This window comes from Pristiophorus japonicus, chromosome 7 (assembly GCF_044704955.1).
Source record: "Pristiophorus japonicus isolate sPriJap1 chromosome 7, sPriJap1.hap1, whole genome shotgun sequence".
In the NCBI taxonomy this organism is placed as follows: domain Eukaryota; kingdom Metazoa; phylum Chordata; class Chondrichthyes; family Pristiophoridae; genus Pristiophorus; species Pristiophorus japonicus.
Window position 1 is genome coordinate 174,531,143 of NC_091983.1, and position 27,608 is coordinate 174,558,750.

At 43.7% G+C, this 27,608-nt stretch overlaps 1 protein-coding gene across 2 annotated transcripts in view; it reads right to left on the minus strand.

Moving 5' to 3' along the window:
* Positions 1-27,608, minus strand: part of bckdhb (branched chain keto acid dehydrogenase E1 subunit beta) — a 541,209-nt gene that overhangs the window by 497,851 nt on the left and 15,750 nt on the right. For both annotated transcript variants that reach the window (XM_070885573.1, XM_070885572.1), the window contains exon 3: positions 2,799-2,867. In XM_070885573.1, coding sequence (XP_070741674.1) covers positions 2,799-2,867 — 69 coding nt within the window. The remainder of the gene's footprint in view (positions 1-2,798; positions 2,868-27,608) is intronic.

Genomic DNA, 27,608 nt, shown 5'->3' on the forward strand with positions numbered 1-27,608 from the left:
GAATTTTAAACGACAGCAAAGAATGACTAAGAAAGCAATAAAGAAAGGAAAGATAGATTACGAAGGTAAACTTGCGCAAAACATAAAAACAGATAGTAAAAGCTTTTACAGATATATAAAAGGGAAAAGAGTGACTAAAGTAAATGTTGGTCCCTTAGAAGATGAGAAGGGGGATTTAATAATGGGAAATGTGGAAATGGCTGAGACCTTAAACAATTATTTTGCTTCGGTCTTCACAGTGGAAGACACAAAAACCATGCCAAAAATTGCTGGTCACAGGAATGTGGGAAGGGAGGATCTTGAGACAATCACTATCACTAGGGGGGTAGTGCTGGACAGGCTAATGGGACTCAAGGTAGACAAGTCCCCTGGTCCTGATGAAATGCATCCCTGGGTATTAAAAGAGATGCCGGAAGTTATAGCAGATGCATTCGTTATAATCGACCAAAATTCTCTGGACTCTGGGGAGGTACCAGCGGATTGGAAAGCAGCTAATGTAACGCCTCTGTTTAAAAAAGGGGGCAGACAAAAGGCAGGTAACTATAGGCCGGTTAGTTTAACATCTATAGTGGGGAAAATGCTTGAAACTATCATTAAGGAAGAAATAGCGGGACATCGAGATAGGAATAGTGCAATCAAGCAGACGCAACATGGATTCATGAAGGGGAAATCATGTTTAACTAATTTACTGGAATTCTTTGAGGATATAACGAGCATGGTGGATAGAGGTGTACCGATGGATGTGGTGTATTTAGATTTCCAAAAGGCATTCGATAAGGTGCCACATAAAAGGTTACTGCAGAAGATAAAGGTACGCGGAGTCAGAGGAAATGTATTAGCATGGATAGAGAATTGGCTGGCTAACAGAAAGCAGAGAGTCGGGATAAATGGGTCCTTTTCGGGTTGGAAATCGGTGCTTAGTGGTGTGCCACAGGGATCGGTGCTGGGACCACAACTGTTTACAATATACATAGATGACCTGGAAGAGGGGACAGAGTGTAGTGCAACAAAATTTGCAGATGACACAAAGATTAGTGGGAAAGCGGGTTGTGTAGAGGACACAGAGAGGCTGCAAAGAGATTTAGATAGGTTAAGCGAATGGGCTACGGTTTGGCAGATGGAATACAATGTCGGAAAGTGTGAGGTCATCCACCTTGGAAAAAAAAAGGGAATATTATTTGAATGGGGAGAAATTACAACATGCTGAGGTGCAGAGGGACCTGGGGGTCCTTGTGCATGAAACCCAAAAAGTTAGTTTGCAGGTGCAGCAGGTAATCAGGAAGGCGAACAGAATGTTGGCCTTCATTGCGAGAGGGATGGAGTACAAAAGCAGGGAGGTCCTGCTGCAACTGTATAGGGTATTGGTAAGGCCGCACCTGGAGTACTGCGTGCAGTTTTGGTCACCTTACTTAAGGAAGGATATACTAGCTTTGGAGGGGGTACAGAGATGATTCACTAGGCTGATTCCGGAGATGAGAGGGTTACCTTATGATGATAGATTGAGTAGACTGGGTCTTTACTTGTTGGAGTTCAGAAGGATGAGGGGTGATCTTATAGAAACATTTAAAATAATGAAAGGGATAGACAAGATAGAGGCAGAGAGGTTGTTTCCACTGGTCAGGGAGACTAGAACTAGGGGGCATAGCTTCAAAATACGGAGGAGCCAATTTAAAACCGAGTTGAGAAGGAATTTCTTCTCCCAGAGGGTTGTGAATCTGTGGAATTCTCTGCCCAAGGAAGCAGTTGAGGCTAGCTCATTGAATGTATTCAAGTCACAGATAGATAGATTTTTAACCAATAAGGGAATTAAGGGTTACGGGGAGCGGGCGGGTAAGTGGAGCTGAGTCCACAGCCAGATCAGCCATGATCTTATTGAATGGCGGAGCAGGCTCGAGGGGCTAGATGGCCTACTCCTGTTCCTAATTCTTATGTTCTTATGTAGGCACATTCCAATGCAATAACCACGCCCAACAGAACAATTTTTAAAGGAAACCGAGAGGACAAAAAAATGAAAGCCACTCTCGGGAGTGGGATGAGGGAACCCAGTGCAACAGTGGCCCAGGTTGTTTTATTGGTGCCCAGACTACCAGTGTTGTCCTAAATTGGCAATCATAGGACCATGATTGGCATATTAAAACAGGAACACCACCATCTCAGGTAGATACTTCAGTCGCCCAGCAATAGGCCCTGGGGATAGATATGGCCGGACACACCATCGGCAGGGACAGGACAAGAGGTCATTCCCCAGTATTTTCAAAGTAGAGGTCGAGCGTCCGAAATCCGTAAACCTCGGGACCGAGGTCGTTCTGGATTTCGGGTATTTCCGGATTTCGGAATGTCTTTCTGACGTCCCGAATCTGGAAACACCCAGGCCGAGGGGGCGGCCGAGGTGGGGTGAGGTCTGGATTTTGAAACATTTTCCGGATTCCGGATTACCCCACCGCAGATTTGCCCAGTGTCCGGATTCCGGAACATTCGAATTTCAGAACTCCGGATTTTAGACACTCAACCTGTACTACCACTCCATTTTGGCTGGAGACCTCAAAATCTCCCCTATGGTTTCTTTCACCATAATTTCTCATTAGTCACATTAACTCTTCCTCAACCAAGTTTCTTCTAATTATTCTAACTTTGGAAATGAGTAAATGTATAATCATAAATAATTAAAAAATGAAAGATAACAATTCAATAACAAAGCACAAATATATCTTGCAGTTGTGGATATCATCCAAACTCCTTGATGGGTTACTAGTTTGTAATACACTCTTAAATGTTGACAGAAAAAGTACATAACTTACCATATTTGTCCCTGAGTCCAACTGTACACCGGAAAACTCCACCAAAGGCAACGTCCTCTCCAAAAATCACTTTAAAAGAAAGAAATAAAAACTTTTTGAAGTTATATTGTTCAACAAACTAAGCAAAATGGTGAAAAGCGTTTGGACAAAAATAAAAGCAAAATCATGAAACATAGAACCATAGAAAATAGGTGCAGGAGTAGGCCATTCAGCCCTTCGAGCCTGCACCGCCATTCAGTAAGATCATGGCTGATCATTCCCTCAGTACCCCTTTCCTGCTTTTTCTCCATATCCCTTGATCCTTTTAGCCGTAAGGGCCATATCTAACTCCCTCTTGAATATATCCAATGAACTGGCATCAACAATTCTCTGCGGCAGGGAATTCCACAGGTTAACAATTCTCTGAGTGAAGAAGTTTCTCCTCATCTCGGTCCTAAATGGCCTACCCCTTATCCTAAGACTGTGTCCCCTGGCTCTGGACTTCCCCAACATCGGGAACATTCTTCCTGCATCAAACCTGTCCCGTCCCGTCAGAATCTTGTCTGCTTCTATGAGATCCCCTCTCATCCTTCTAAACTCCAATGTATAAAGGCCCAGTTGATCCAGTCTCTCCTCATATGTCAGTTCAGCCATCCCAGGAATCAGTCTGGTGAACCTTCGCTGCACTCCCTAAAGATGAACCATCGCACTCCGAACCTTTCTTTTCTCTTCTGACATTAACTGACCCATTATGTCTTTCTGGCATTTTCTGTTTTTACTTAAGAAAATGTTTACACACCGTTATAGGCAGTATAAGAGCATTAGAATTCTACACTGTGGCTCAGTCGCACTCTTGTCTTTGAGTCAGAAGATTGTAGATTCAAGTCCCAATCCAGACTAGAGCACAAAATCTGGGCTGGCAATCTAGTGTCGTTGAGGGAGTGCTGCACTGTCGGAGATTCTGTCCTTCAGATAAGACATTATACCAAGTGGATGTAAAAGATCCCATGGGACTATTTGAAAAAGAGTAGGGGAGTTCTCCTCGTGTCCAGGCCAATATTTATCACTCAACTAACATCACAAAACAGATTATCTGGTCATTATCGCATTGTTGTTTGAGGGGCATCATTGTGCACAAATTAGCTGCCGCATTTCCTATACAGGGTATTACAACAAGAGTACTACATTGACTGCAAAGCACTTTGAGACATCCAGAGGTCTTGAAAGGTGCTATATATATATATATTCAAAGCTTATGTTTCTTTCATGAAAAGCACTCATATACTTTCTTCAGAAAACTAGGACAATTTTCAACAATTTGTTAACGATGACAAAGCAATATCATTATTATAAACAGCAATACCTTACAAACTAAAAGACAATTAAATGGACAATGTAACTCTACTACAGTGACAATTTTTACAGTCATTATAATCTGAAGAGAACATTATGTCAAGCGTAGGATGGAATGGAAATCATGACTTTAAGGCAAGCAACAATCATACCTAATGTATGTACAATTCCAGAACTTCTCTTGCAGAAATTGCCTTCACACATGTCAAAATGGCTATATTTCCTACCTATGATCCTTAGAATAGTGAAAGCTCTTTGTAAGGTTTATAAAGTAACTTTAACTGCAGAAAAGAGAGAGACTGGGATAGTGGAAGGGAGAGGGAAAATCATAATCGAAAAGAAAAGTTTTAATGAAGCTTCTGAGGCAGGTGGGTGTGATGCAGAGGAAGCTCTGGAAGTAAGGGTAGGGTATCTGAAGAAGCAGATGCCAAGGGCAGAACAGGGCGGTGAGCAATGAGGAATACGGTGGTGTCATCGGACAGGAAGCTGCATGCAGGGATGTATGGATGGAGGCAACATTGATATAGAGTGGGGTAAGGCTATGGTGGGATTTGAAGGCTAAGGACAAGATCTTAGTCAATTCACAGAGTGCAGAAAGCCAATGAAGCTTGGCAAGGATAGGGCAATGGAGGTAAAGGCTTTGATGTTGGTGAGAAAGCAGCCACTGAATTTTGGATGAGTTGTGGTCTACAAAACAAACTTATTCAGGTATAATGCCCAATGAAAACTTCCCACAGCACTTCACAGGAGCATTATCAAACAAAAACTGACACCAAACCAAAGGAGGAAGCATTATCATAGAATCATAAAAGTTAACGGCACAGAAGGTGGCCATTCGGCATGCATGTGCCAGTCGAAAAAGAGCTATCCAGCCTAATCCCACTTTTCAGCTCTTGGTCTGTAGCCGTGTAGGTTATGGCACTTCAAGTGCACATCCAAGCACTTTTTTAATGTGATGTGGGTTTCTGCCCCTCCCACCCTTTTAGGCAGAGAGTTCCAGACCCCACCACCCTCTGGGTGAAAAAAATTCTCAATTCCCCTTTAACCCTTCGACCAATTACTTTAAATCTATGCCCCCTGATCGTTGACCCCTCTGTTTAGGGAATTAGGTGCTTCCTATCCACTCTATCTAGGCCCTTCATAATTTTATACACAATTAGGACAGGTGACCAAACCTTGGTCAGAGGTAGGTTTTAAGGGGCAGAGAGGTGGATAGGTTTAGGGAGGGAATTCCGGAGCTTAGGACCTTAATAGCTGAAGGCACAGCCGCCAGTGGTGGGGCAAAGGAAGTGGGGGTGCACAAGAGGCTAGAATTCGAGGAATGCAGAGTTCTCAGAGGGTTGTTGGGCTAGAGGAGGTTGCAGAGATATGGAGGGGCAAGACTATGGAGGGTTTTGAATATACAAATGATCATTTTAAAATTGAGGCATTGGTGGACCAGGAGCCAATATAGGTCATAAGCACAAGGCTGATGGGTAAACGAGTTAGGATACAGGCAGCAGAGTTTTGGATGAACTTAAGTTTATGAAGCGTAGAAGATCATTGGAATAGTCAAATTTGGAGGTAACAAAAGCATGGATAAAGGTTCCAGCAGCAGATGGGCTAGGCAGGGGTGGAGACACGTTATATTACAGAGGTGGAAGTAGGTGGTATTGGTGATGGGGAGGATATGGTACAGAAGCCCAGTTCAGGGTTAAATAGAACGCTGAAGATGCAAACAGTCTGGTTCAGCCAGAGACAGTGGCTGGAGAGAAAGATGGAATCGGTGGCTAGGGAATGGAGATGGGCCGAGGGCAAAAGACAATGGCTTCAGTCTTACCAATGTTTAATGGGGAGAAATTTTGTCTCATCCAGGACTGGCAATCTGACAAAGTAGCCAGTGAAAAGGTCAAGGGAGATGGTGGTGAGGTAGAGTTGGGTGCTGTCTGCACATATGTGGAACCTGATGCATTTTCAGTAGATGTTACTGAGTAACAGCACGTAGATGATAAATAGGAAGGGGCTAAGGATAGATCCTTGGGGAACTCCAGAGGCAATGGTGTGGGAACAGAAAGAGAAACCACTGCAGGAGATTCTCTGGCTACAACTGGGTAGGCAAGAGTGAAAACAGGTGAGGGTAGTTCCACTGAGCTGGGCAACGGCAGCCAACAGGTGTAGTGTTGGAGAAATACATGACGTGTTTCTGGGTTGCTTGCACATCCTGGTTTACAATTTCAACTCAATCCACTGATGAGTTACTATCTTATAACAGGGATGTCCCAATTTTTGGAGCTCAGGACTGGATTTATAGGCTGTGAAGCACTTTGAGACATCCTAACGATGTGAAAGGCACTATATAAATTCAAGGTCTTTCTTTCTTTACATTACTTATCGGAGGGAAGAAGAAAGAAAATTTCAAGGGCTTCTTCCAATATCAGCCTGATTGTCTTTAAAAAAGCTTGTTAATTTTCCATTCATCTTCAACAGTAACAGCAGTATCTTTCACCATCACTTACTTCATGTGACTGAAAAGTTATCAATATTAGTTATCAGGATAATATTCTAGATCTCTTATGACCGACAGCAAGTGATCAGGAAGGCCAATGGTATCGTGGCCTTTATTGCAAAGGGGATGGAGTATAAAAGCAGGGAAGTCTTGCTACAGCTATACAAGGTATTGGTGAGGCCACACCTGGAATACTTCGTGCAGTTTTGGTTTCCATATTTACGAAAAGGATATACTTGCTTTGGAGGCAGTTCAGAGAAGGTTCACTAGGTTGATTCCGGGGCTAAGGGGGTTGACTTATGAGAAAAGGTTGAGTAGGTTGGGCCTCTACTCATTCGAATTCAGAAGAATGAGAGGTGATCTTATCGAAATGTATAAGATTATGAGGGGGCTTGACAAGGTGGATGCAGAGAGGATGTTTCCACTGATGGGGAAGACTAGAACTAGAGGGCATGTTCTTAGAATAAGGGGCAGCCCATTTAAAACAGAGATTTCTTCTCTGAGGTTGTAAATCTGTGGAATTCGCTGCCTCAGAGAGCTGTGGAAGCTGAGACATTGAATAAATTTAAGACACAGATAGACAGTTTCTTAAACGATAAGGGGATAAGGGGTTATGGGGAACAGGCGGGGAAGTGGAGCTGAGTCCATGATCAGATCAGGCATGATCTTATTGAATGGCGGAGCAGGCTCGAGGGGCCGTATGACCTACTCCTGTTCCTATTTCTTAATGTTCTTATGTTCTTACAAGCAGTCTCCAGTGGCTATGTCAGGAACAAATCAGAAGAGAATACATTTAAATGATTACTTAAATTATCATCCTTTATTCTGCACTCAATAGTGTCTTTAGCAAAAACAATTATATGGTCAATCGTATCAGAGACAAACATAAAACTCTACATATAAAGCTTTCATTAGAACTAACTATATAAAAGGAATAACATTTATGAATATGTTTAAAAATTCAAATCAATTTTAGTGTTAGAAGGTATAAAAATCTGCTTTAATGTTTATCTGTTAGTAAAGAGGTGCCAATCTCCAAACAACATACTTAAAATACAGAATACCTCTCAATGGCCAAATCTGAATGCTATTTAATGTTTCAATGAAATCAAACACTATTTGAATTCACTGGAACAAAAGCCAGGAGGGTTCTATAAAAGAATCCATTCTACCAGTTGAAAATTACCCCATGTCTCTATGGGGCCAAGTTTCGGCCTGAGTTGCTCCTGTGTTTTTGGAGCAACTGGTTTAGAATGGAGTATCTTAGAAATTGCAATTCTCGGCATTTAGTTTGCTCCAGTTCCGGGGGTGGGGTGGGGGGGGAGCGGAGGTCGGGCCGGAGGGGAGCGGAGGTCGGCTCGGGTCGGAGGGGGGGGGGGGGGGGGGGGAGGTGGAGGTCGGGTCGAGTCGTGTCGGGAGGAAGCAGGAGCTGGGTGTGGGAGGCAGCCGTATCCACACAGCCCCAGTGAGGCCATTCGGCCAGGGCTAGGGGCTGCGTGCTTCGGGCCCCTCCCACACAGTTTTGGGCACCTGGTGCTACTGCACATGCGCGCCGCCCACTGTAGCGTGCATGTGCAGAGGTCCCGGCACTGTATTCAGCGCAGGGACCTGGCTCCACCCCCCCACAGCTCGTGCTGCACCACACCCAGCTCCAGAGGACCTTCAGGGAGCCGGAGAATAGGTAAGTTTTTTTTAGGCGCACTTTGTGGCGCAAAAAATGGGCGTCCAGGTCGGAGCTGCGCCATTCTAGGCGCGGCCCGAAACTTGGACCCTATGTAACAATGCTTCAGCTTGTTTTTGAAAATGGTTTTGCTACAAACTGAACTATTGGAGTATGATTTTAACCCTATTAACTTTAATTTTTACTTCAGAAAGCCAGTCAAACTAAGAAACAGAGAGACACATGTTTCCATGTAATTGCCATCTCGTAACATTTTGTTTAATACAGCTCCTGAGGGTGAATGAAATGCCAACTATTTGCTGTTGAGTGGAAGATTTTTTTTGTCTATCAATCTGGTCAAATGGCAACAATTGTGAATGGCACTTGAATACGTTGAGGTAATTTCTGGAAGCATTTCTGATTAACAGGAAGACATTTACAAAGAATGTTGCTTGCAAACCCCACCCCTTCCAGCCACTTTCCAACAGATTCAAAATTGCTAATTGAATTGTGCAGGTTGAAAGTAGAAATAAAATGTTATTAAAGCAGCCATGATTTACTCAAGGTTCCAGAGAAGCAGAAGCAGAGAATGGAATTTGAACATTTATTTGTACAGCTATATTTAATTTTCTAAAAAAACATGTTTCCAGGAACCAACTACAAGACAATGAATTCAGTGTTTGCTGTGATCTATTCGAAATTTAGTGCTACCAGAACCTGCCTTCCCACTGCTGACAGAGCCAAAGAATCCTGCAACAAACAAAATCCAACAATAAATCCCCATCCCAGTACATGTATTGCCAAATGCCATATTCCCCTTTCACAGTGCTGCAAAACCACAAGACAGTCCCCGTCCAATTCTGCCAAATCCCAAGATCATTTTCCCCGTGCTAACAAAGTCCAGGATCACCTCCAGTATGGAACATGTCATATACCATCTAGTTGTGTATTCTCGTATTTTAAAAAGATATGGAATACAAATTAAATACATAGATAAATGAATAAATATAAAATAAAGCAACTCATTTACAAATATAAGCACAATGAATGCCACTGATTTACAGCTTTCACAAAAAATGTTTGTGCAGAATTCAATCCAAAATCCATTCAAAGTAATAAAAACAAAATTTGGCTTATTCATTCACTGTAAATCAATGGCCCCAATAACACATGGCATAACTCTCCTATTATAAAATGGTACAGTCTCTGACTCACCATGAGCAACACAACAGGAGATCTGCTAGTTTATAGTAAAATCATTAATTTGAGTATAAAGAAAGCATTTATGAGTTGTTATAAAACAGAGGAAATCTTCCACTGTGGTATTTTGATCCAACATCATGAAAATATTAATTCAGCAAGCAATTTTTGCACAAAAATGAAGCCAAGTTGTACAGCTTCCTTCTATCACATTTTATTTGCTCTGTACAAACAGTTTTTACAAATGTGGCAAAAATATCAGTTCCCTTTATAATTATACTGGCTACTCAGGAAGCAAGCAGAATTCATCAGGTAAAGCTGAATTACTGCAAAGAAAGAATGGTAGACATCAGTTCAGAAGATGATAAGAACATAAGAAATAGGAGCAAGAGTAGGTCATTTGGCCCCTCAAGCCTGCTCCGCCATTCAGTAAGATCATGGCTGAGCTGATCTTGACCTCAACTCCACTTCTCTGCCCGCTCCCCATAACCCTTTATTCCCTCATCATTGAAAAATCTGTCCATCCCCACCTTAAATGTATTCAATGACCCAGCCTCCACAGCTCTCTGAGGCAGAGAATTCCAAAGATTCACAACTCTGAGAAGAAATTCAGCAATTCAGTAGATTTAATTTATTCTGTTCTGACAAAATGCCAAACTATTATAAAAGCGTGGCAGACTTCACAGCAGTACTCCAGAAAGCGTCAAAAAAAATTTCTGCCAACAGCCTACCACAACAATCCCCGCAAATTAATGTTTTTTATTGCAATCACTTCTCTTGTCAAATAAAAATCAGTTAAAAATAAAGTGGGCAAAAGCAAAATGTAGAGCAAAACTATACGAGTTTTTAACCAATAAGGGAATTAAGGGTTATGGGGAGCGGGTGGGTAAGTGGAGCTGATTCCACGGCCAGATCAGCCATGATCTTGTTGAATGGCGGAGCAGGCTTGAGGGGCTAGATGGCCTACTCCTGTTCCTAATTCTTATGTTCTTATGAGTCAGCACAATGTGCACGTGCACCATGTGTTGACACATATGCAGACATTTTTTGACCCTTTGCCTCAAACTGATTTTTAAATGCCAAAAAAATCTGAGCAGTGAAAACTACTGAGAGGGAACGTGGGAAGTAGACAGGCTGGCTGCAGCCACATCTTTTGTCCTCCCATTTGTGCTGCCTTTTGCAAACAAACACAGAATTGCAATTCTACTAATTGGAAGGGAATGTTTTACTGGACATAGCTTCTAAAAATAAAATACTGAATTTAAGGAAGGAATTTATTTATTTTCCCTCAAATATTTGTATACACAGCTGCAAAATAAAAAGGGAAATGTGCAACCAATTATATCCTAAGCCATAATCAGCCATGTTATTCCTTTTAACTGATAGATGGGAAGTCTTACTTTTTCTTTTAAATTAGCCAAGAAAGAACATTTTAGCCTGCTCCCAAACTCATTTATATAAACAACTTCCCTACTGATCACAAAGCTTTCGAAAGGCTCGAAAGACCAAATCTCACAATCCTATTTCTTATGCTTCCTCGTAACAAAATAACTCAAGCAATCTTCCCACTCCACTCAGTCTTAATAATTTTCCATGATGTAAACAAATCGTTTTTAAAAGACTTTTTTTGCGCTTCATATATTTTGCTGGTCTTGATCAGTACGTTTCTGGCCCAACGAGGAAGGAGGAATTGCTGGATCGGATTCTGGGGAATGAGGTGGGTCAAGTGGAACAAGTCTCAGTAGGGGAACATTTGGGGAACAGTGATCACAGTATCATAAGGCTTAGATTCTTTATGGAAAAGGAGAGAGAGAGCAATCTAGAGTAAAAATACTTAATTGGAGGAAAGCCAATTTCAGTGGGCTGAGAATGGATCTGGCCTGGGTAAATTGGAATGAAAAATTGGCAGGCAAAACTGTAATCGAGCAATGAGCTGCCTTTAAAGAGATGGTTCCAGTACAGTCGAGGTACATTCCCAAGAGGGGGAAAGGTAGAGCAAACAAAGTCAGAGCTCCTTGGATGACGAAAGAGGTAGAGAGTAAGATGAAGCAGAAAAAGGGGGCGTATGACAGATGTCAGGTTGAGAATACAAGTGAGAATCAGGCTGAATATAGAAAGTTCAGAGGGGAAGTGAAAGTGTGAGAATAGATTAGCAACTAACATAAAAAGGAATTCAAAAGTCTTCTCTAGGCATATAAATAGTAAACAGGTAGTAAGAGGTGTGGGGCTGAATAGGCACCAAAAAGGAGAGCTACGCATGGAGGCAGAGGGCATGGCTGAGGTGCTAAATGAGTACTTTGCATCTGTCTTTACCGAGGAAGATGCTGCTGCCAAAGTCATAGTGAAATAGGAGGTAGTTGAGATACTGGATGAGATAAAAAAAAATTGATAAGGAGGAGGTACTAGAAAGGCTGGCTGTACTTAAAGTAGATAAGTCACCAGGACCGGATGGGATGCATCCTAGGATGTTGAGGGAAGTAAAGATGGAAATTGCAGAGGTACTGGCCATAATCTTCCAAACCTCCTTAGATACGGGAGTGGTTCCAGAAGAGTGGAGAACTGCAAATGTTGCACCCTTGTTAGCAACGACAGGCCAGTCGGTTTAATCTCGGTAGTGTGGAAGCTTTTAGAAACAATAAAAATAACAGTCACTTGGACAAGTGTGGATTAATTAAGGAAAGCCAGCAAGGATTTGTTAAAGGCAAATCGTGTTTAACTAACTGAGTTATTTTTGATGAATCGGTTGCACCGTGAACTCTCCCCGGCTAAAAGAAGTTTTTTTTTTAAAACTTACAAACGTCTATATTTCTCTTGGTGATGTTTCTCCAATCACCAGAAATAACTTCAGCAAAGCTGTTCGGTTTATTTTCAATATATACATATTACGCAAATGCAAACCTTTTCCTGTCCCCCACGTTACATTTACTGTTTCCTATAAGTTGATCAAAACCTATCCACCTCCATTTTTAAAACCGATGAGTTGGATTAGTTGTATCCCCTCTAAAACTTGCTTTTAACATGTGCCTGTTTTTATCAGTCACTTTCTTTGGGAGGAATACATGCACTTTCTCCTCCTTCATTCATTTATAAGAACATAAGAACTAGGAGCAGGAGTAGGCCATATAGCCTTATTTCAATATCATGGATAATCTTCTACCTCAACTCCACTTGCCTGCACTATCTCCATATCCCTTGATTTCCTTACTATCCAAAAATCTATCGATCTCTTGTCTTGAATAAGACTGAGCTTCCACAGCTCTCTGGGGCTAGAGAATTCCAAAAATTCACAACTCGCAGTGAAGAAATTTCTCCTCGTCTCAGTCCTAAATGGCCAAACCCTTATTCTGAGACTGCGACCTCTGGTTCTAGACTCCCTAGCCAGGGGAAACACCCTCCCTGCATCTACCCCATCAAGCCCTGTAAGAAATGTTATGTTTCAATGAGATCACCTCTCAATCTTATAAAACTCTAGGCCGAGTCTACTCAATCTCTCCTCAAAGGACAATTCCCCCATCCCAAGAATCATTCTGGTAAACCTTCGTTGCAATCCCTCTATGGCAAGTATATCCTTCCTTGGGTAAGGAGACCAAAACTGTATACAATACTCCAGGTGTGGTCTCACCAGGACCCTATATAACTGCAATAAGACATCTTTACTCTTGTACTCAAATCTTCTCGTATTAAAGGCCAACATACCATTTGCTTTCTTAATTGCTTGCTGTCCCCTGCATGTTAACGTTCAGTGATTCGTGTACAAGGACACCCAGGTCTCTCTGAACACTCTCCCAATCTCTCAACATTTAATCTCTCAGTATTTAAAAAATACTCTGCTTCTCTATTTTTTTCCCACCAAAGTGGACTATTTACAGGCTTTTAATCTCAGTGTTCAGCAATGTTTGATCACAAGTTCCACTGTTTTATTGCTGCTGAGTTTTTTTTTGTTCAAGAATCTGAATGTCTCAGAATTTACCTCAGCAAGAACAAAAAAACTCATCACAGAGACGAAGCAGAACAACTGCCGGTCTTTTATCTGTCAATCAGTTTGAGTTCTTATTTCCCCAAAGTCCGGCACCGGTTATGTATATATTTTTTCAATCCAATCGCTTGTTCTTTTCCCAGATTAAACAATCTCCCCTTTCATTTTCTTTCTCTCATTGGGTTGTTGTGGTCCACGTAGGAATTAACGACATAGGTAGAACTAGGAATGAGGTTCTGCTGAGGGAGTTCGAGGAGCTAGAGTACAAATTAAAAAGAGGCTCAAATGTTATAATTTCCTGGGTTAATACCTGAGCCATATTAGCATATCTCCAAGTTTGCAGATGACACTAAGGTGTGTGGCGGTGTAAGCTGCGAGGAGGATGCTAAGAGGCTGCAGGGTGACTTGGACAGGTTAGGTGAGTGGGCAAATGCATGGCAGTATAATGTGGATAAATGTGAGGTTATCCACATTATACTGCAAAAACAGGAAGGCAGAATGTTATCTGAATGGCAACAGATTAGGAAAGGCGAGGTGCAACGAGACCTGGGTGTCATGGTACATCAGTCATTGAAAGTTGGCATGCAGGCACAGTAGGCGGTGAAGAAGGCAAATGGCATGTTGCCTTCATAGCTAGGGGATTTGAGTATAAGAGCAGGGAAGTCTTACTGCAGTTATACAGGGCCTTAATGAGGTCTCACCTGGAATATTGAGTTCAGTTTTGGTCTCCTAATCTGAGGAAGGACGTTCTTGCTATTGAGGGAGTACAGCAAAGGTTCACCAGACTGATTCCCGGGATGGCAGGACTGATATATGAGGAGAGACTGGATCGACTGGGCCTGTATTCACTGGAGTTTAGAAGAATGAGAGGGGATCTCATAGAAACATAACAAATTCTGACGCGACTGGACAGGTTAGATGCAGGAAGACTGTTCCCGATGTTGGGGACGTCCAGAACCAGGGGTCACAGTCTAAGGATAAGGGGTAAGCCATTTAAGACCGAGATGAGGAGAGGCTTCTTCACTCAGAGAGTTGTTAACCTGTGGAATTCTCTACCGCAGAGAGTTGTTGATGCTAGTTTGTTAGATATATTCAAGAGGGAGTTAGATATGGCCCTTATGGCTAAAGGGATCAAGGGGTATCGAGAGAAAGCGGGAAAGGGGTACTGAGGTGAATGATCAGCCATGATCTTATTGAATGGTGGTGTAGGCTCGAAGGGCCGAATGGCTTACTCTTGCACCTATTTTCTATGTTTCTATAGGGACAAACAGATTAGAGATTGAAATGTGTGGCTGAATGAGTGGTGTGGGAGGCATGGGTTTCAATTCATAGGGCACTAGCACCAGTACTGGGGAAAGTAGGAGCTGTTCCGTTGGGTCCGACTGCAATTAGAAACATAGAAATTTACATCACAGAAGGAGGCCATTTTGGTCCATCGTGTTCATGCCGGCCGACAAAGAGCCGCACGGCCCTTGGTCAGCAGCCCTAAAGGTTACATATGAACAATGACAGAAATGCAAAGAGCACCTAGCCCAACCAGTCCGCCTCACACAACTGCGACACCCCTTTTACTGAAACATTCTACACTCCACCCCAACTGGAGCCATGTGATCTCCTGGGAGAGGCAAAAACCAGATAAAAACCCAGGCCAATTTAGGGAGAAAAAATCTGGGAAAATTCCGACCCATCCAGGCGATCGAAACTAGTCCAGGAGATCACCCTGGCCGTATTCAATTCCCTGCAGTACTTACCATTATATTTGCAATGTCCAACAAAAGATCACCCAGTCTAATCCCAATTACCAGCTCTAAGTCCGTAACCCTGCAGGTTACGACACTTTAAGTGCCCATCCAACCATCTCTTAAAAGTGGTGAGGGTTTCTGCATCCACCACTCTTCCAGGCTGCAAGTTCCAGATCCCAACAACCCTCTACGTAAAGAAGGCCCCCCCCCCTCCCCGCCCCCTCAAATCCCCTCAATGAGGTCCCCTCTCGAACTCCTCTGTTCCAATGAGAACAAACCCAGCCTATCCAATCTGCCTCATAACTAAGATTCTCCATTCCAGACAGCACCCTCTCTAGTGCAATCCACCAACCACTTTAAAACTATGCCCCCTTGTAATAGACCCCTCCACCAATGGAAATAGGCCCTTACTATCCACTATGTCCAGGCCCCTCACTATTTTGTAGACTTCAATGAGGTCTCCTCTCGAACTCCTCTGTTTCAATGAGAACAAACCCAGCCTATCCAATCTGTCCTCATAACTAAGATTCTCCATTCCAGGCAGCATCCTAGTAAATCTCCTTTGCACCCTCTCTAGTGCAATCACATCCTTCCTATAATACGGCGACCAAAACTGCACGCAGTACTCCAGCTGTGCCCTAACCAAAGTATTATACAATTAGGCATAACCTCCCTGCTCTTATATTCTATGCCTCGGCCAATAAAGGCAAGCATTCCATATGCCTTCTTAACCACTGTTGAGTCCTTAACTCTTAAACATAATCACACGAGGCACGTACTGCAGACACAGTCACTCTGTGACCTTCACATTTATTACCTGGACCAAGGAGTGCTGGCCCTGCGAGGGACCTCCCCTTATATACCTGAATCTCCAGGTAAGGAGTGTCTCCCACAAGTACACCCCCTGTGATCAAGCTGTGCATTTCGAGTAAGTATGTACAGTATGTAGTGTTTACATGAGGGTTACAATTGTATAAGGGTTACAGTATTGTGCTGGTTACGTACATGACAACTATCTTATCCACCTGGCCTGCTACTTTCAGGGATCTGTGGACAAGCACTCCAAGGTCCCTTTGTTCATGTTCTATGTTTCTATGTTTGTTCATCTAAGTGGCCTACCGCTTAATGTGTATACCCTTTCCTTATTAGCCCTCCCACAGTGCATCATCTCACACTTCTCTGAATTAAATTCCATTTGCCACTGCTCTGCCCACCTGACCAGTAGATTGATATCCTCCTGCAGCCCATGACTCCCTATATTCAAATCTAAATCGTTGATATAGACCACAAAAAGCAAGGTACCCAGTACTGAACCCTGCAGAACTCCAGTGGACACATCCTTCCAGTCACAAAAACATCCATCAATCATTACCCTTTGCTTCCTACCTCCAAGCCAATTTTGGATCCAACTTGCCACTTTGCCCTGGATCCCATGGGCTTTAACCTTCGTGACCAGTGGGACCTTATCAAAAGCTTTGTTAAAATCCATATGCACTGCATCATATGCACTACCCTCATCGACCCTCTTGGTTACTTCCTCAAAAAATTCAATCAGGTTAGTCAAACACGATCTTCCCTTAACAAATCCGTGCTGACTGTCCCGAATTAATCCTTGCCTTTCCAAATGTAGATTTATCCTGTCCTTCAGGAATTTTTCCAATAATTATCCCACCACTGAGGTTAGGCTGACAGGCCTGTAATTACTCAGCCTATCCCTTTCTCCCTTCTTAAACAAGGATACTACATTAGCAGTCCTCCAATCCTCCAGCACCATGCCCAGATCCAAAGAGGAGTGGAAAATGATGGTCAAGGCCTCTGTTATTTTCTCATTTACTTCACTCAACAGCCTGGGATGCATTTCATTCGGACCTGGGGACTTATCTACTTTCAAAGCTGCTAAACCCCTTGGTACTTCCGCTCTCACTATACTTATTTCATCCAGAATATCACACTCCTCCTCGATAGTAGCATCTGCATTGCCCCTTTCCTTTGTGAAAACAGATGCAAAGTATTCGTTAAGAACCTTACCAACATCTTCCGCTTCCACACAAAGATTACCCTCATAGTCTCTAATAGGCCCTACCCTTTCTTTAGTTACCCTCTTACTCTTAATATATTTATAGAACATCTTGGGGCTTTCCTTAATTATACTGGCCAAGAATTTCTCGTGCTCTCTCTTGGCATTCCTAATATTCTTTTTAATTTTGCCTCCTAACTTTCTATATTCCTCTAAAGATTCTGTAGTATTTAGCCCTTGGTATATGACATACGCGTCCCTTTTTTTCTTAATTCTCCCCTGTAAGTCCCGAGACATCCAAGGGGCTCTAGAATTATTTTTCCCAGCCTTTTTCTTTAAGGGCACATGTTTGGCCTGAACCTTCTGGATCTCCTCCTTGAATGCCTCCCACTGTTCCAACACTGATTTATCCACAAATTGCTGTTTCCAGTCCACTATGACCATGAAGGGTCATCGACCTGAAACTTTAACTCTGCATCTCTCTCCACAGAAGCTGCCTGACTTGCTGCGATTTCCAACATTTTCTGTTTTTATTTCAGATTCCAGCATCCGCAGCATTTTGCGTTCGGGAGGCTCCGAGAGTTCGGGAGCCTCCGAGAGTTCGGGAGGCCAGGAGTCCGAGGAGCAGGAGGGCCGGAGCTAGGTGAGTAATTCACTTCTGACGAGGATCGGAGAGTCGGAGGAGCGGGTAGTTTTAAAAGAGCGGGAGTCGGAGGAGCGGAGGAGGTCGGGAGCAGCGAGGCCCATAAAAGGGGGCCCAGCAGTCAAAGGTAATTGCAGGGGCAGAAGGTAAACAGAAATTGAAGTGTAATGTCACAGCCAAGAGGGTAAATGATTGGCTGGTGGATTGGTGAGTATTTAATCTTTTTCTTTTCTGATCAGTAAGAAACCTTTGGTGTTGTTAGGTTAATTTAAGGGTTAAGCCATGACAGGAGAGCCCAGACCCATGTCATGTTCCTCCTGTGCTATGTTGGAAATCAAGGATGCTTCCAGGGTCCCTGACAACTACATGTATAGGAAGTGTGTCCAGCTGCAGCTCCTGACAGACCGCATTGTGACACTGGAGCTGTGCATGGACTCACTTTGGAGCATCGCGATGCTGAGGATGTCGTGAATAGCACGTATAGTGAGTTGGTCACACTGCAGGCAAAGGTTACACAGGCAGATAGGGAATGGGTGACCATCAGGCAGAGCAGTGGAAGGAAGGTAGTGCAGGGGTCCTCTGCGGTTATCTCCCTCCAAAACAGATACAGCACCTTGGGTACTGTTGGGGGAGATGACTCATCAGGGGAAGGCAGCAGCAGCCAAGTCCATGGCACCAGGGGTGCTCTGCTGCACAGGAGGGCAGGAAAAAGAGTGGGAGAGCTATAGTGATAGGAGATTCTATTGTAAGGGGAATAGATAGGCATTTCTGCGGCCACAAACGAGACTCCAGGATGGTATGTTGCCTCCCTGGTGCAAAAGTCAAGGATGTATCGGAGCGGCTGCAGCGCATTCTGGAGGGGGAGGGTGAACAGCCAGCTGTCGTGGTACATATTGGTACCAACAATATAAGTAAAAAACGGGATGAGGTCCTACAAGCTGAATTTATGGAGCGAGGAGTTAAATTAAAAAGCAGGATCTCAAAGGTAGTAATCTCAGGATTGCTACCAGTGCCAAGTGCTAGTCGGAGGAGGAATTGCAGGATAGCTCAGATGAATACGTGGCTTGAGGAATGGTGCAAGGGGGAGGGATTCAAATTCATGGGACATTGGAGCGGTTCTGGGGGAGATGGGACCAGTACAAACCGGACGGTCTGCACCTGGGCAGGACCCGAACCGATGTCCTAGGCGGAGTGTTTGCTAGTGCTGTTGGGGAGGGTTTAAACTAAACAGGGGGATGGGAATCTATGCAGGGAGGCAGAGGGAAGTAAAAACAGGACAGAAGCAAAAAGTAGGAAGGAGAAAAACAAGAGTGGAGGGCAGAGAAATCAAGGGCAAAAATCAAAAAGGGCCACATTACATCATAATTCTAAAAGGACAAAGAATGTTAAAAAAACAAGCCTGAAGGCTCTGATTCTCCATGCGAGGAGCACTCGTAACAAGGTGGATGAATTGACTGCGCAGATAGCTGTTAACGGATATGATGTAATTGGGATTACGGAGGCATGGCTCCAAGGTAACCAAGGCTGGGAACTCAACATCCAGGGGTATTCAATATTCAGGAAGGACAGAAAGGAAGGAAAAGGAGGTGGGGTAGCGTTACTGCTTAAAAAAGAGATTAACACAATAGCAAGGAAGGACATTAGCGTGGAGGATGTGGAATCTATATGGGTAGAGCTGCGCAACACCAAAGGACAGAAAACGTTAGTAGGAGTTGTGTACAGACCTCCAAACAGTAATAGGGATGTTGGGGATGGCATCAAACAGGAAATTAGGGATGCGTGCAATAAGGGTACAGCTGTTATCATGGGTGACTTTAATCTGCATATTGATTGGGCTAACCAAACCGGTAGCAATACTGTGGAGGATTTCCTGGAGTGTATAAGGGATGGTTTTCTAGACCAATATGTCGAGGAACCAACTAGAGAGCAGGCCATCCTAGGCTGGGTCTTGTGTAACGAGAGAGGATTAATTAGCAATCTTGGGGAAGAGTGACCATAATATGGTCGAATTCTTCATTAAGATGGAGAGTGTCACAGTTAATTCAGAGACTAGGGTCCTGAACTTAAAGAAAGGAAACTTCGACGGTATGAGACGTGAATTGGCTAGAATAGACTGGAGAATGATACTTATAGGGTTGACGGTGGATAGGCAATGGCACATGTCACATATCACATGGATGAACTACAACAACTGTACATCCCGGTGTGGCGTAAGAATAAAAAAGGGAAGGTGGTTCAACCGTGCCTAACAAGGGAAATTCGGGAAAGTGTTAAATCCAAGGAAGAGGCATATAAATTGGCCAGAAAAAGCAGCAAACCTGAGGACTGGGAGAAATTTAGAATTCAGCAGAGGAGGACAAAGGGTTTAATTAGGAGGGGGAAAATAAGAGTGAGAGTAAGCTTGCAGGAAACATAAAAACTGACTGCAAAAGCTTCTATAGATATGTGAAGAGAAAAAGATTAAAGACGACTAATGTAGGTCCCTTGCAGTCAGAATCATGGGAGTTCATAATGGGGAACAAGGAAATGGCAGACCAATTGAACAAATACTTTGGTTCTGTCTTCACTAAGGAAGACACGAATAACCTCCCGAAAATACTAGGGGACAGAGGGTCTAGCGAGAAGGGGGAACTGAGGGAAATCCTTATTAGTCAGGAAATGGTGTTAGGGAAATTGAAGGGACTGAAGGCTGATAAATCCCCAGTCTGCATCCCAGAGTATTTAAGAAAGTGGCCGTAGAAATAGTAGATTCATTGGTGGTCATTTTCCAACATTCCATGGACTCTGGTTCAGTTCCTACGGATTGGAGGGTAGCTAATGTAACCCCACTTTTTAAAAAAAGGAGGGAGAGAAAACAGTGAATTATAGACTCGTTAGCCTGACATCAGTGGTGGGAGAAATGCTGGAATCAATTATTAAAGATGTAATAGCAGCGCATTTGGAAAGCAGTGACAGGATCGGTCCAAGCCAGCATGGGTTTATGAAAGGGAAATCATGCTTGACGAATCTTCCCGAGTTTTTTGAGGATGTAACTAGTAGAGTGGATAAGGGAGAACCAGTGGATGTGGTGTATTTGTACTTTCAAAAAGCTTTTGACAAGGTCCCACACAAGAGATGTGTAAAAGTAAGGCACATGGTATTGGGGGTAAAGTATTGTCATGGATAGAGAACTGGTTGGCAGACAGGAAGCAAAGAGTGGGAATAAACGGGTCCTTTTCAGAATGGCAGGCAGTGACTAGTGGGGTGCCTCAGGGTTCAGTGCTGGGGCCCCAGCTATTTACAATATATATTGATGATTTAGACGAAGGAATTGAATGTAATATCTCCAAGCTTGCAGATGACACTAAGCTGTGTGGAAGTGCGAGCTGCGAGGAGAATGCTGGGAGGCTGCAGGGGGACTTGGACAGGTTAGGTGAATGGGCAAATGCATGGCAAATGCAGCATAATGTGGCTTCAAGTGTGAGGTTATTCACTTTGGTGTCAAAAACGGGAAGGCAGATTATTATCTGAATGGTGACAGATTAGTAAAAGGGGAGGTGCAACGAGACCTGGGTATCAAGGTACGTCATTGAAGGTAGGCATGCAGGTACAGCAGGCAGTAAAGAAAGCAAATGGCATGCTGGCCTTCATAGTGAGGGAATTGGAGTATAGGAGCAGAGAGGTCTTACTGCAGTTGTACAGGGCCTTGGCGAGACCACACCTTGAGTATTGTGTGCAGTTTTGGTCTCCTAATCTGAGGAAGGACATTCTTGCTATTGAGGGAGTGCAGCGAAGGTTCACCAGACTGATTCCCGGGATGGCAGGACTGACATATGAAAAAAGACTGGATCGACTAGACTTATATTCATTGGAATTTAGAAGAATGAGAGAGGATCTCATAGAAATATAGAAAATTCTGATGGGATTGGTCAGGTTAGATGCAGGAAGAATGTTCCCGATGTTGGGGAAGTCCAGAGCCAGTGGTCACAGTCTAAGGATAAGGGGTAAGCCATTTAGGACCGAGATGAGGAGAAACTTCTTCACTCAGAATTGTGAACCTGTGGAATTCTCTTTCACAAAAAGTTGTTGTGGCCAGTTCAAAAGGGAGTTTAATGTGGCGCTTACAGCTAAAGGGATCAGGGGGTATAGAGAGAAAGCAGGAATGGGGTACTGAAGTTGCATGATCAGCCATGATCATATTGAATGGTGGTGCAGGCTCAAAGGGCCTACTCCTGCACCTACTTTCTATGTTTCTATGTATGTAAATCACTCTTTAACTTTGCAAAATTAGCTTTTCCCCAATTCGAAACTTTTATTCCAGGCCTATCCTCGTCCTTATCCATAATCAACTTGGATCTGACTGAATTACGGTCACTGGCACCCAAGTGCTCTCCCACTAATATCCCTTCAACCTGCCCAGCTTCATTCTCCAAAACCGCCCCCTCTCATGTTGGGCTTGCTACATATTGACTAAAAAAGTTCTCGAATGCATTTCAAGAATTCCGCACCCTCTATACCCTTCACACTAAATTTGTCCCAATCAATATTTGGAAAGTTAAAACCACCTACTATTATTACCCTATGGTTTTTGGACTTCACAGCAATTTGCCGACATATTTGCTCCTCTATCTCCCTCCCACTGTTTGGGGGTCTATAATACACGCCCAGCAGTGTGATCGCCCCTTTTTTATTTTTCAATTCGAACCATATGGCCTCATTTGATGATCCCTCCAATATATCATCCCTCCTCACCGCTGTAATAGTTTCCTTAATCAGTACCACGACCCTCCCCCCCCTTTTTACCTCACTCTCTCTTGTCTAAAAAACCTGTAGCCAGGAATATTGATCTGCCAAACCGGCCCCTCTTTCAGCCATGTTTCTGTAATGGCTATAATGTCATACTCCGAACTATCTACCTGTGCTCTTAGCTCATCTGCCTTTTTTGCTATACTCCTTGCATTAAAGTATATACCATTCAGCACAGGAAGACCTCCTTGCTTATTACATACTAAGCCCTGTTTCCTCTGTCTTACAGATTCGCTTTCTAGATTCTTGCTATCCAACTTCTGCTTTATTTCCTTACCTTTTGAATTTATTCTCAGGTTCCCATCCCCCTGCCAACCTAGTTTAAACTCTCCCCAACAGCACTAGCAAAACTCCCCGCGAGGATATTGGTCCCGGCGCTGCTGAGATGCAACCCATCCGGTTTCTACAGGTCCCATCTCCCCCAGAGGCGGTCCCAATGCCTCAAGAATTTAAAGCACTCCCTCCTACACCAACTTTCCAGCCACGTGTTCATTCTCTCTATCCTTCTATTCTTATACTCATTAGCATGTGGCACCAGTAGTAACCCGGAGATTACTATCTTTGAGGTCCTACCCTTTAATTTTCTTCCTAGCTCCCTGAATTCTTCCTGTAGGACCTCATTTTACCTATGTCGTTGGTCCCGATATGGACCACGACCTCTCACCTCTCACTCACCCCCCCCCCCTCCCCCCTCCAGAATGCTTTGCGTCCGCTCTGTGACATCCTTGACCCTGGCACCAGGGAGGCACCAAACCATTCGGGAGTCACGTCTTCCCCTAACTATGGAATCCCCTATCACTAGGGCACTTTTATTCTTCGTCCCTCCCCCCTGTGCAGCTGAGCCACCCGTGGTGCCTTGGAATTGGCTCTGGCTGCACTCCTACCAGAGGCACCATCGTCCTTACGATACTCAGAAGTGAATATCGGTTTGAAAGCAAGATGGATTCACGGGGGTACTCCAGCACTACCTGCTTAGCACTTTTACTACGTCTGGTGGTCACCCACTTCCCCTCTGCCTGCGTGCCTTTAAGCTGCAGGGTGACCACCTCCTGAAACGTGCTATCCACGTAGCTCTCAGCCTCGCGGATACACCGTATTGACTCCACCCGCTGCTCAAGCTCCAAAACGCGGAGCTCGAGTAGTTGAAGCTGGGGACACCTCCTGCACACATGGTTGTCTAGGCCACGCGAAGCATCCAGGACTTCCCACATGCCGCAGGATGTGCACGCCACAGAACTGAGCTGCACTGCCATCCCTCTAGTTAAAAATCTACTTTAAAAATAGAGAAAAGACAGATATTTACCAACTCACCTCACCGACCTGTGTGTTAAACCGGGTTCGGACCAGTGTCCTGGCAAATCGAATAACTAGGGCAGTAGATAGTGCTTTAAACTAATAAGGAGGAGGGCGGGTTCAGATAAAGGTAAATTTATAACTCTGAAGAGAAAAGTCAAGGCTGTAGAGCAGAGTAATGACTTGGGTAAAATTAAGCAGATTGTGCCAGGAAGGAGGAGAGAGTTTATTAACAGTCATGAAGCATTAGCAACTAAGGCAACATCAGGGAAAAATGATAAAAAGTTAAAATTAAAGGCATTATACCTGAATGCACGAAGCATTCGTAACAAGATAGATGAATTACTGGCAGAGAGAGATAAATGGGTTTGATCTAGCCATTAGAGACGTAATTGCAGGGTGACCAAAGTTGGGAACTAAATATTCCAGGAAATTTGACTTTTAGAAAAAATAAGCAAAATGGAAAAGGAGGTGGGGTAGCCCGGATAAAAGATGAGATAAAGGCTGTAGGGAAAAACAATCTTAGTCCAGAAAATCAAGATGTAGAGTCAGTATAGGTGGAGCCAGGAAATAAAAAAGGCAGAAAACATTGGAGGGAGTAGTTTTTAGCCCGGTAACAGTAGTAATAGTTTAAAAACATGAAATTCTGGAAATCTCAGCGGGTCAGGCAGCATCTGTGGAAAGAAAAAGAGAGTTAACGTTTCGGGTCGACGACCCTTCGTCATCGAACTGAAACGTTAACTTTGTATTTCTCTCCACAGATGCTGCCTGACCCGCTGAGATTTCCAGCATTTTCTGTTTTTATTTCAGATTCCAGCATCCGCAGTATTTTGCTTTTGTAACAGTAATAATAGTGTTGGACAGAGTATAAATCAGGAAATGAGAGGAGCATGTAACAAGGATAATGCAATAATCTTGGGGGACTTTCCTCTTCATAGACTGGGCAAACCAAATTTGCAAAAGTAATTTGGAGGAGGAATTCATGGAATGCATTTGGGACAGTTTTCTAAAATAAATATGTTGAGGAACCAACTAGGGAATTTTAGATTTAATTTTGTGCAATGAGATAGGGTTAATTAGTAATCTTATAATAAAGGATCCTCTGTGGAAGAGTGATCATAATAACAATTACGTTTGAGAGGGTTGTGTTTAAGTCCGAAACGAGGGTCTTAAATTTAAACAAAGCCAATTACAGCCGAGTTGGCTGAGGTAGACTGGGAACTTAGATTAAAAGATATGACAGTAGGTAGATAAGCAATGGCAAACATTTAAAGAAATTATTCATAACTCTCAATGAATATACATTCCCTAGAGGAATGAAAACTCCACTGGAAAAGTGATAGTCATGGTTAACAAGAGAAGTTAAGGATAATATTAGATTAAAAAAAGCTTACAATGTTGCCGAAAAGAGAAGTAAGCCTGAGCATTGGGAGGGTTCTAAAAATCAGCAAAGGATCACAACAACAACTTTTATTTATATAAGCGCCTTTAACATAGTAAAACATCCCAAGGCGCTTCACAGCAGTGTTATAAGACAAAACAAATAAATTTGACACCGAACCACACAAGAGGTAATTACGGCAGATGAAGTCCTTACTGCTAGGGGGATCAAGGGGTATGGTGAGAAAGCAGGAATGGGGTACTGAAGTTGAATGTTCAGCCATGAACTCATTGAATGGCGGTGCAGGCTAGAAGGGTCGAATGGCCTACTCCTGCACCTATTTTCTATGTTTCTATGTTTCTATGTTTCTATGTTTCTAAAAGCATGGTCAAAGAGGGAGGCTTTAAAGAGCGTCTTAAAAGGAGGAAAGAGGTAGAGAGGCATAGAGGTTAAGGGAGGGAGTTCCAGAACTTAAGGCCTAGGCAGCTGAAGGCACAGTTACCAATGGTTGAGCAGTTATAATCAGGGATGCTCAAGAAGGCAGAATTTGCGGAGCGCACATGGGGTTGTGAGGCTGAAAGAGATTACAGTGATAGGGAGGGGCGAGGCCATGGAGGGATTTGTAAACAAGGATGAGAATTTTGAAATTGAGACGTTGCTTAACCGGGAGCCAATGTTGGCCAGCGAGCATAGGGATAGGTGATCGGGACTTGGTGAGAGTTAGGACAGGTGCTGCCGAGTTTAAGATGACCTCAAGTTTACGTAGGGTAGAATGTGGGAAGCCAGCCAGGAGAGCATTGGAATTGTCAAGTCTAGAGGTAACAAAGACATGGATGAGGATTTCAGCAGCAGATGAGCTGAGGCAGGGACAGAGACGGAAAATGTTATGGAGGTCAAAATAGGTGGCTTTAGTTATGCCACGGATATGTGGCCGGAAGCTCATTTCAGGGTTAAATATGACGCCGAGGTTGCGAATAGTCAGGTCTAGCCTCCGATAGATGCTAGGGAGAGGGATGAAATCAGTGGCTCAGGACGCAGTTTGTGGCGGGGACCAAAGACAATGGCTTTGGTCTTCCCAATATTTAATTGGAGAACATTTCTGCTCATCCAGTACTGCATGTCGGACAAGAAGTCTGACAATTTAAGAGGCCATGGAGGGGTCGTGAGAAGTGGTGGAGTGGTAGAGCTGGGTGTCGTCGACATACATGTGGAAACTGATTCAGTGTATCGCCATTGGGGATATTGAAATTGATCAAGAGGGAGGAAATAGAACATAGAAACATAGAAAATAGGTGCAGGAGTAGGCCATTCGGCCCTTCTAGCCTGCACCGCCATTCAATGAGTTCATGGCTGAACATGCAACTTCAGTACCCCATTCCTGCTTTCTCGCCCTACCCCTTGATCCCCCTAGTAGTAAGGACTTCATCTAACTCCTTTTTGAATATATTTAGTGAATTGGCCTCAACAACTTTCTGTGGTAGAGAATTCCACAGGTTCACCACTCTCTGGGTGAAGAAGTTTCTCCTCATCTCGGTCCTAAATGGCTTACCCCTTATCCTTAGACTGTGACCCCTGGTTCTGGACTTCCCCAACATTGGGAACATTCTTCCTGCATCTAACCTGTCTGAACCCATCAGAATTTTAAACGTTTCTATGAGGTCCCCTCTCATTCTTCTGAACTCCAGTGAATATAAGCCCAGTTGATCCAGTCTTTCTTGATAGGTCAGTCCCGCCATCCCGGGAATCAGTCTGGTGAACCTTCGCTGCACTCCCTCAATAGCAAGAATGTCCTTCCTCAAGTTAGGAGACCAAAACTGTACACAATACTCCAGGTGTGGCCTCACCAAGGCCCTGTACAACTGTAGCAACACCTCCCTGCCCCTGTACTCAAATCCCCTCGCTATGAAGGCCAACATGCCATTTGCTTTCTTAACCGCCTGCTGTACCTGCATGCCAACCTTCAATGACTGATGTACCATGACACCCAGGTCTCGTTGCACCTCCCCTTTTCCTAATCTGTCACCATTCAGATAATAGTCTGTCTCTCTGTTTTTACCACCAAAGTGGATAACCTCACATTTATCCACATTATACTTCATCTGCCATGCATTTGCCCACTCACCTAACCTATCCAAGTCACTCTGCAGCCTCATAGCATCCTCCTTGCAGCTCACACTGCCACCCAACTTAGTGTCATCCGCAAATTTGGAGATACTACATTTAATCCCCTCGTCTAAATCATTAATGTACAGTGTAAACAGCTGGGGCCCCAGCACAGAACCTTGCGGTACCCCAC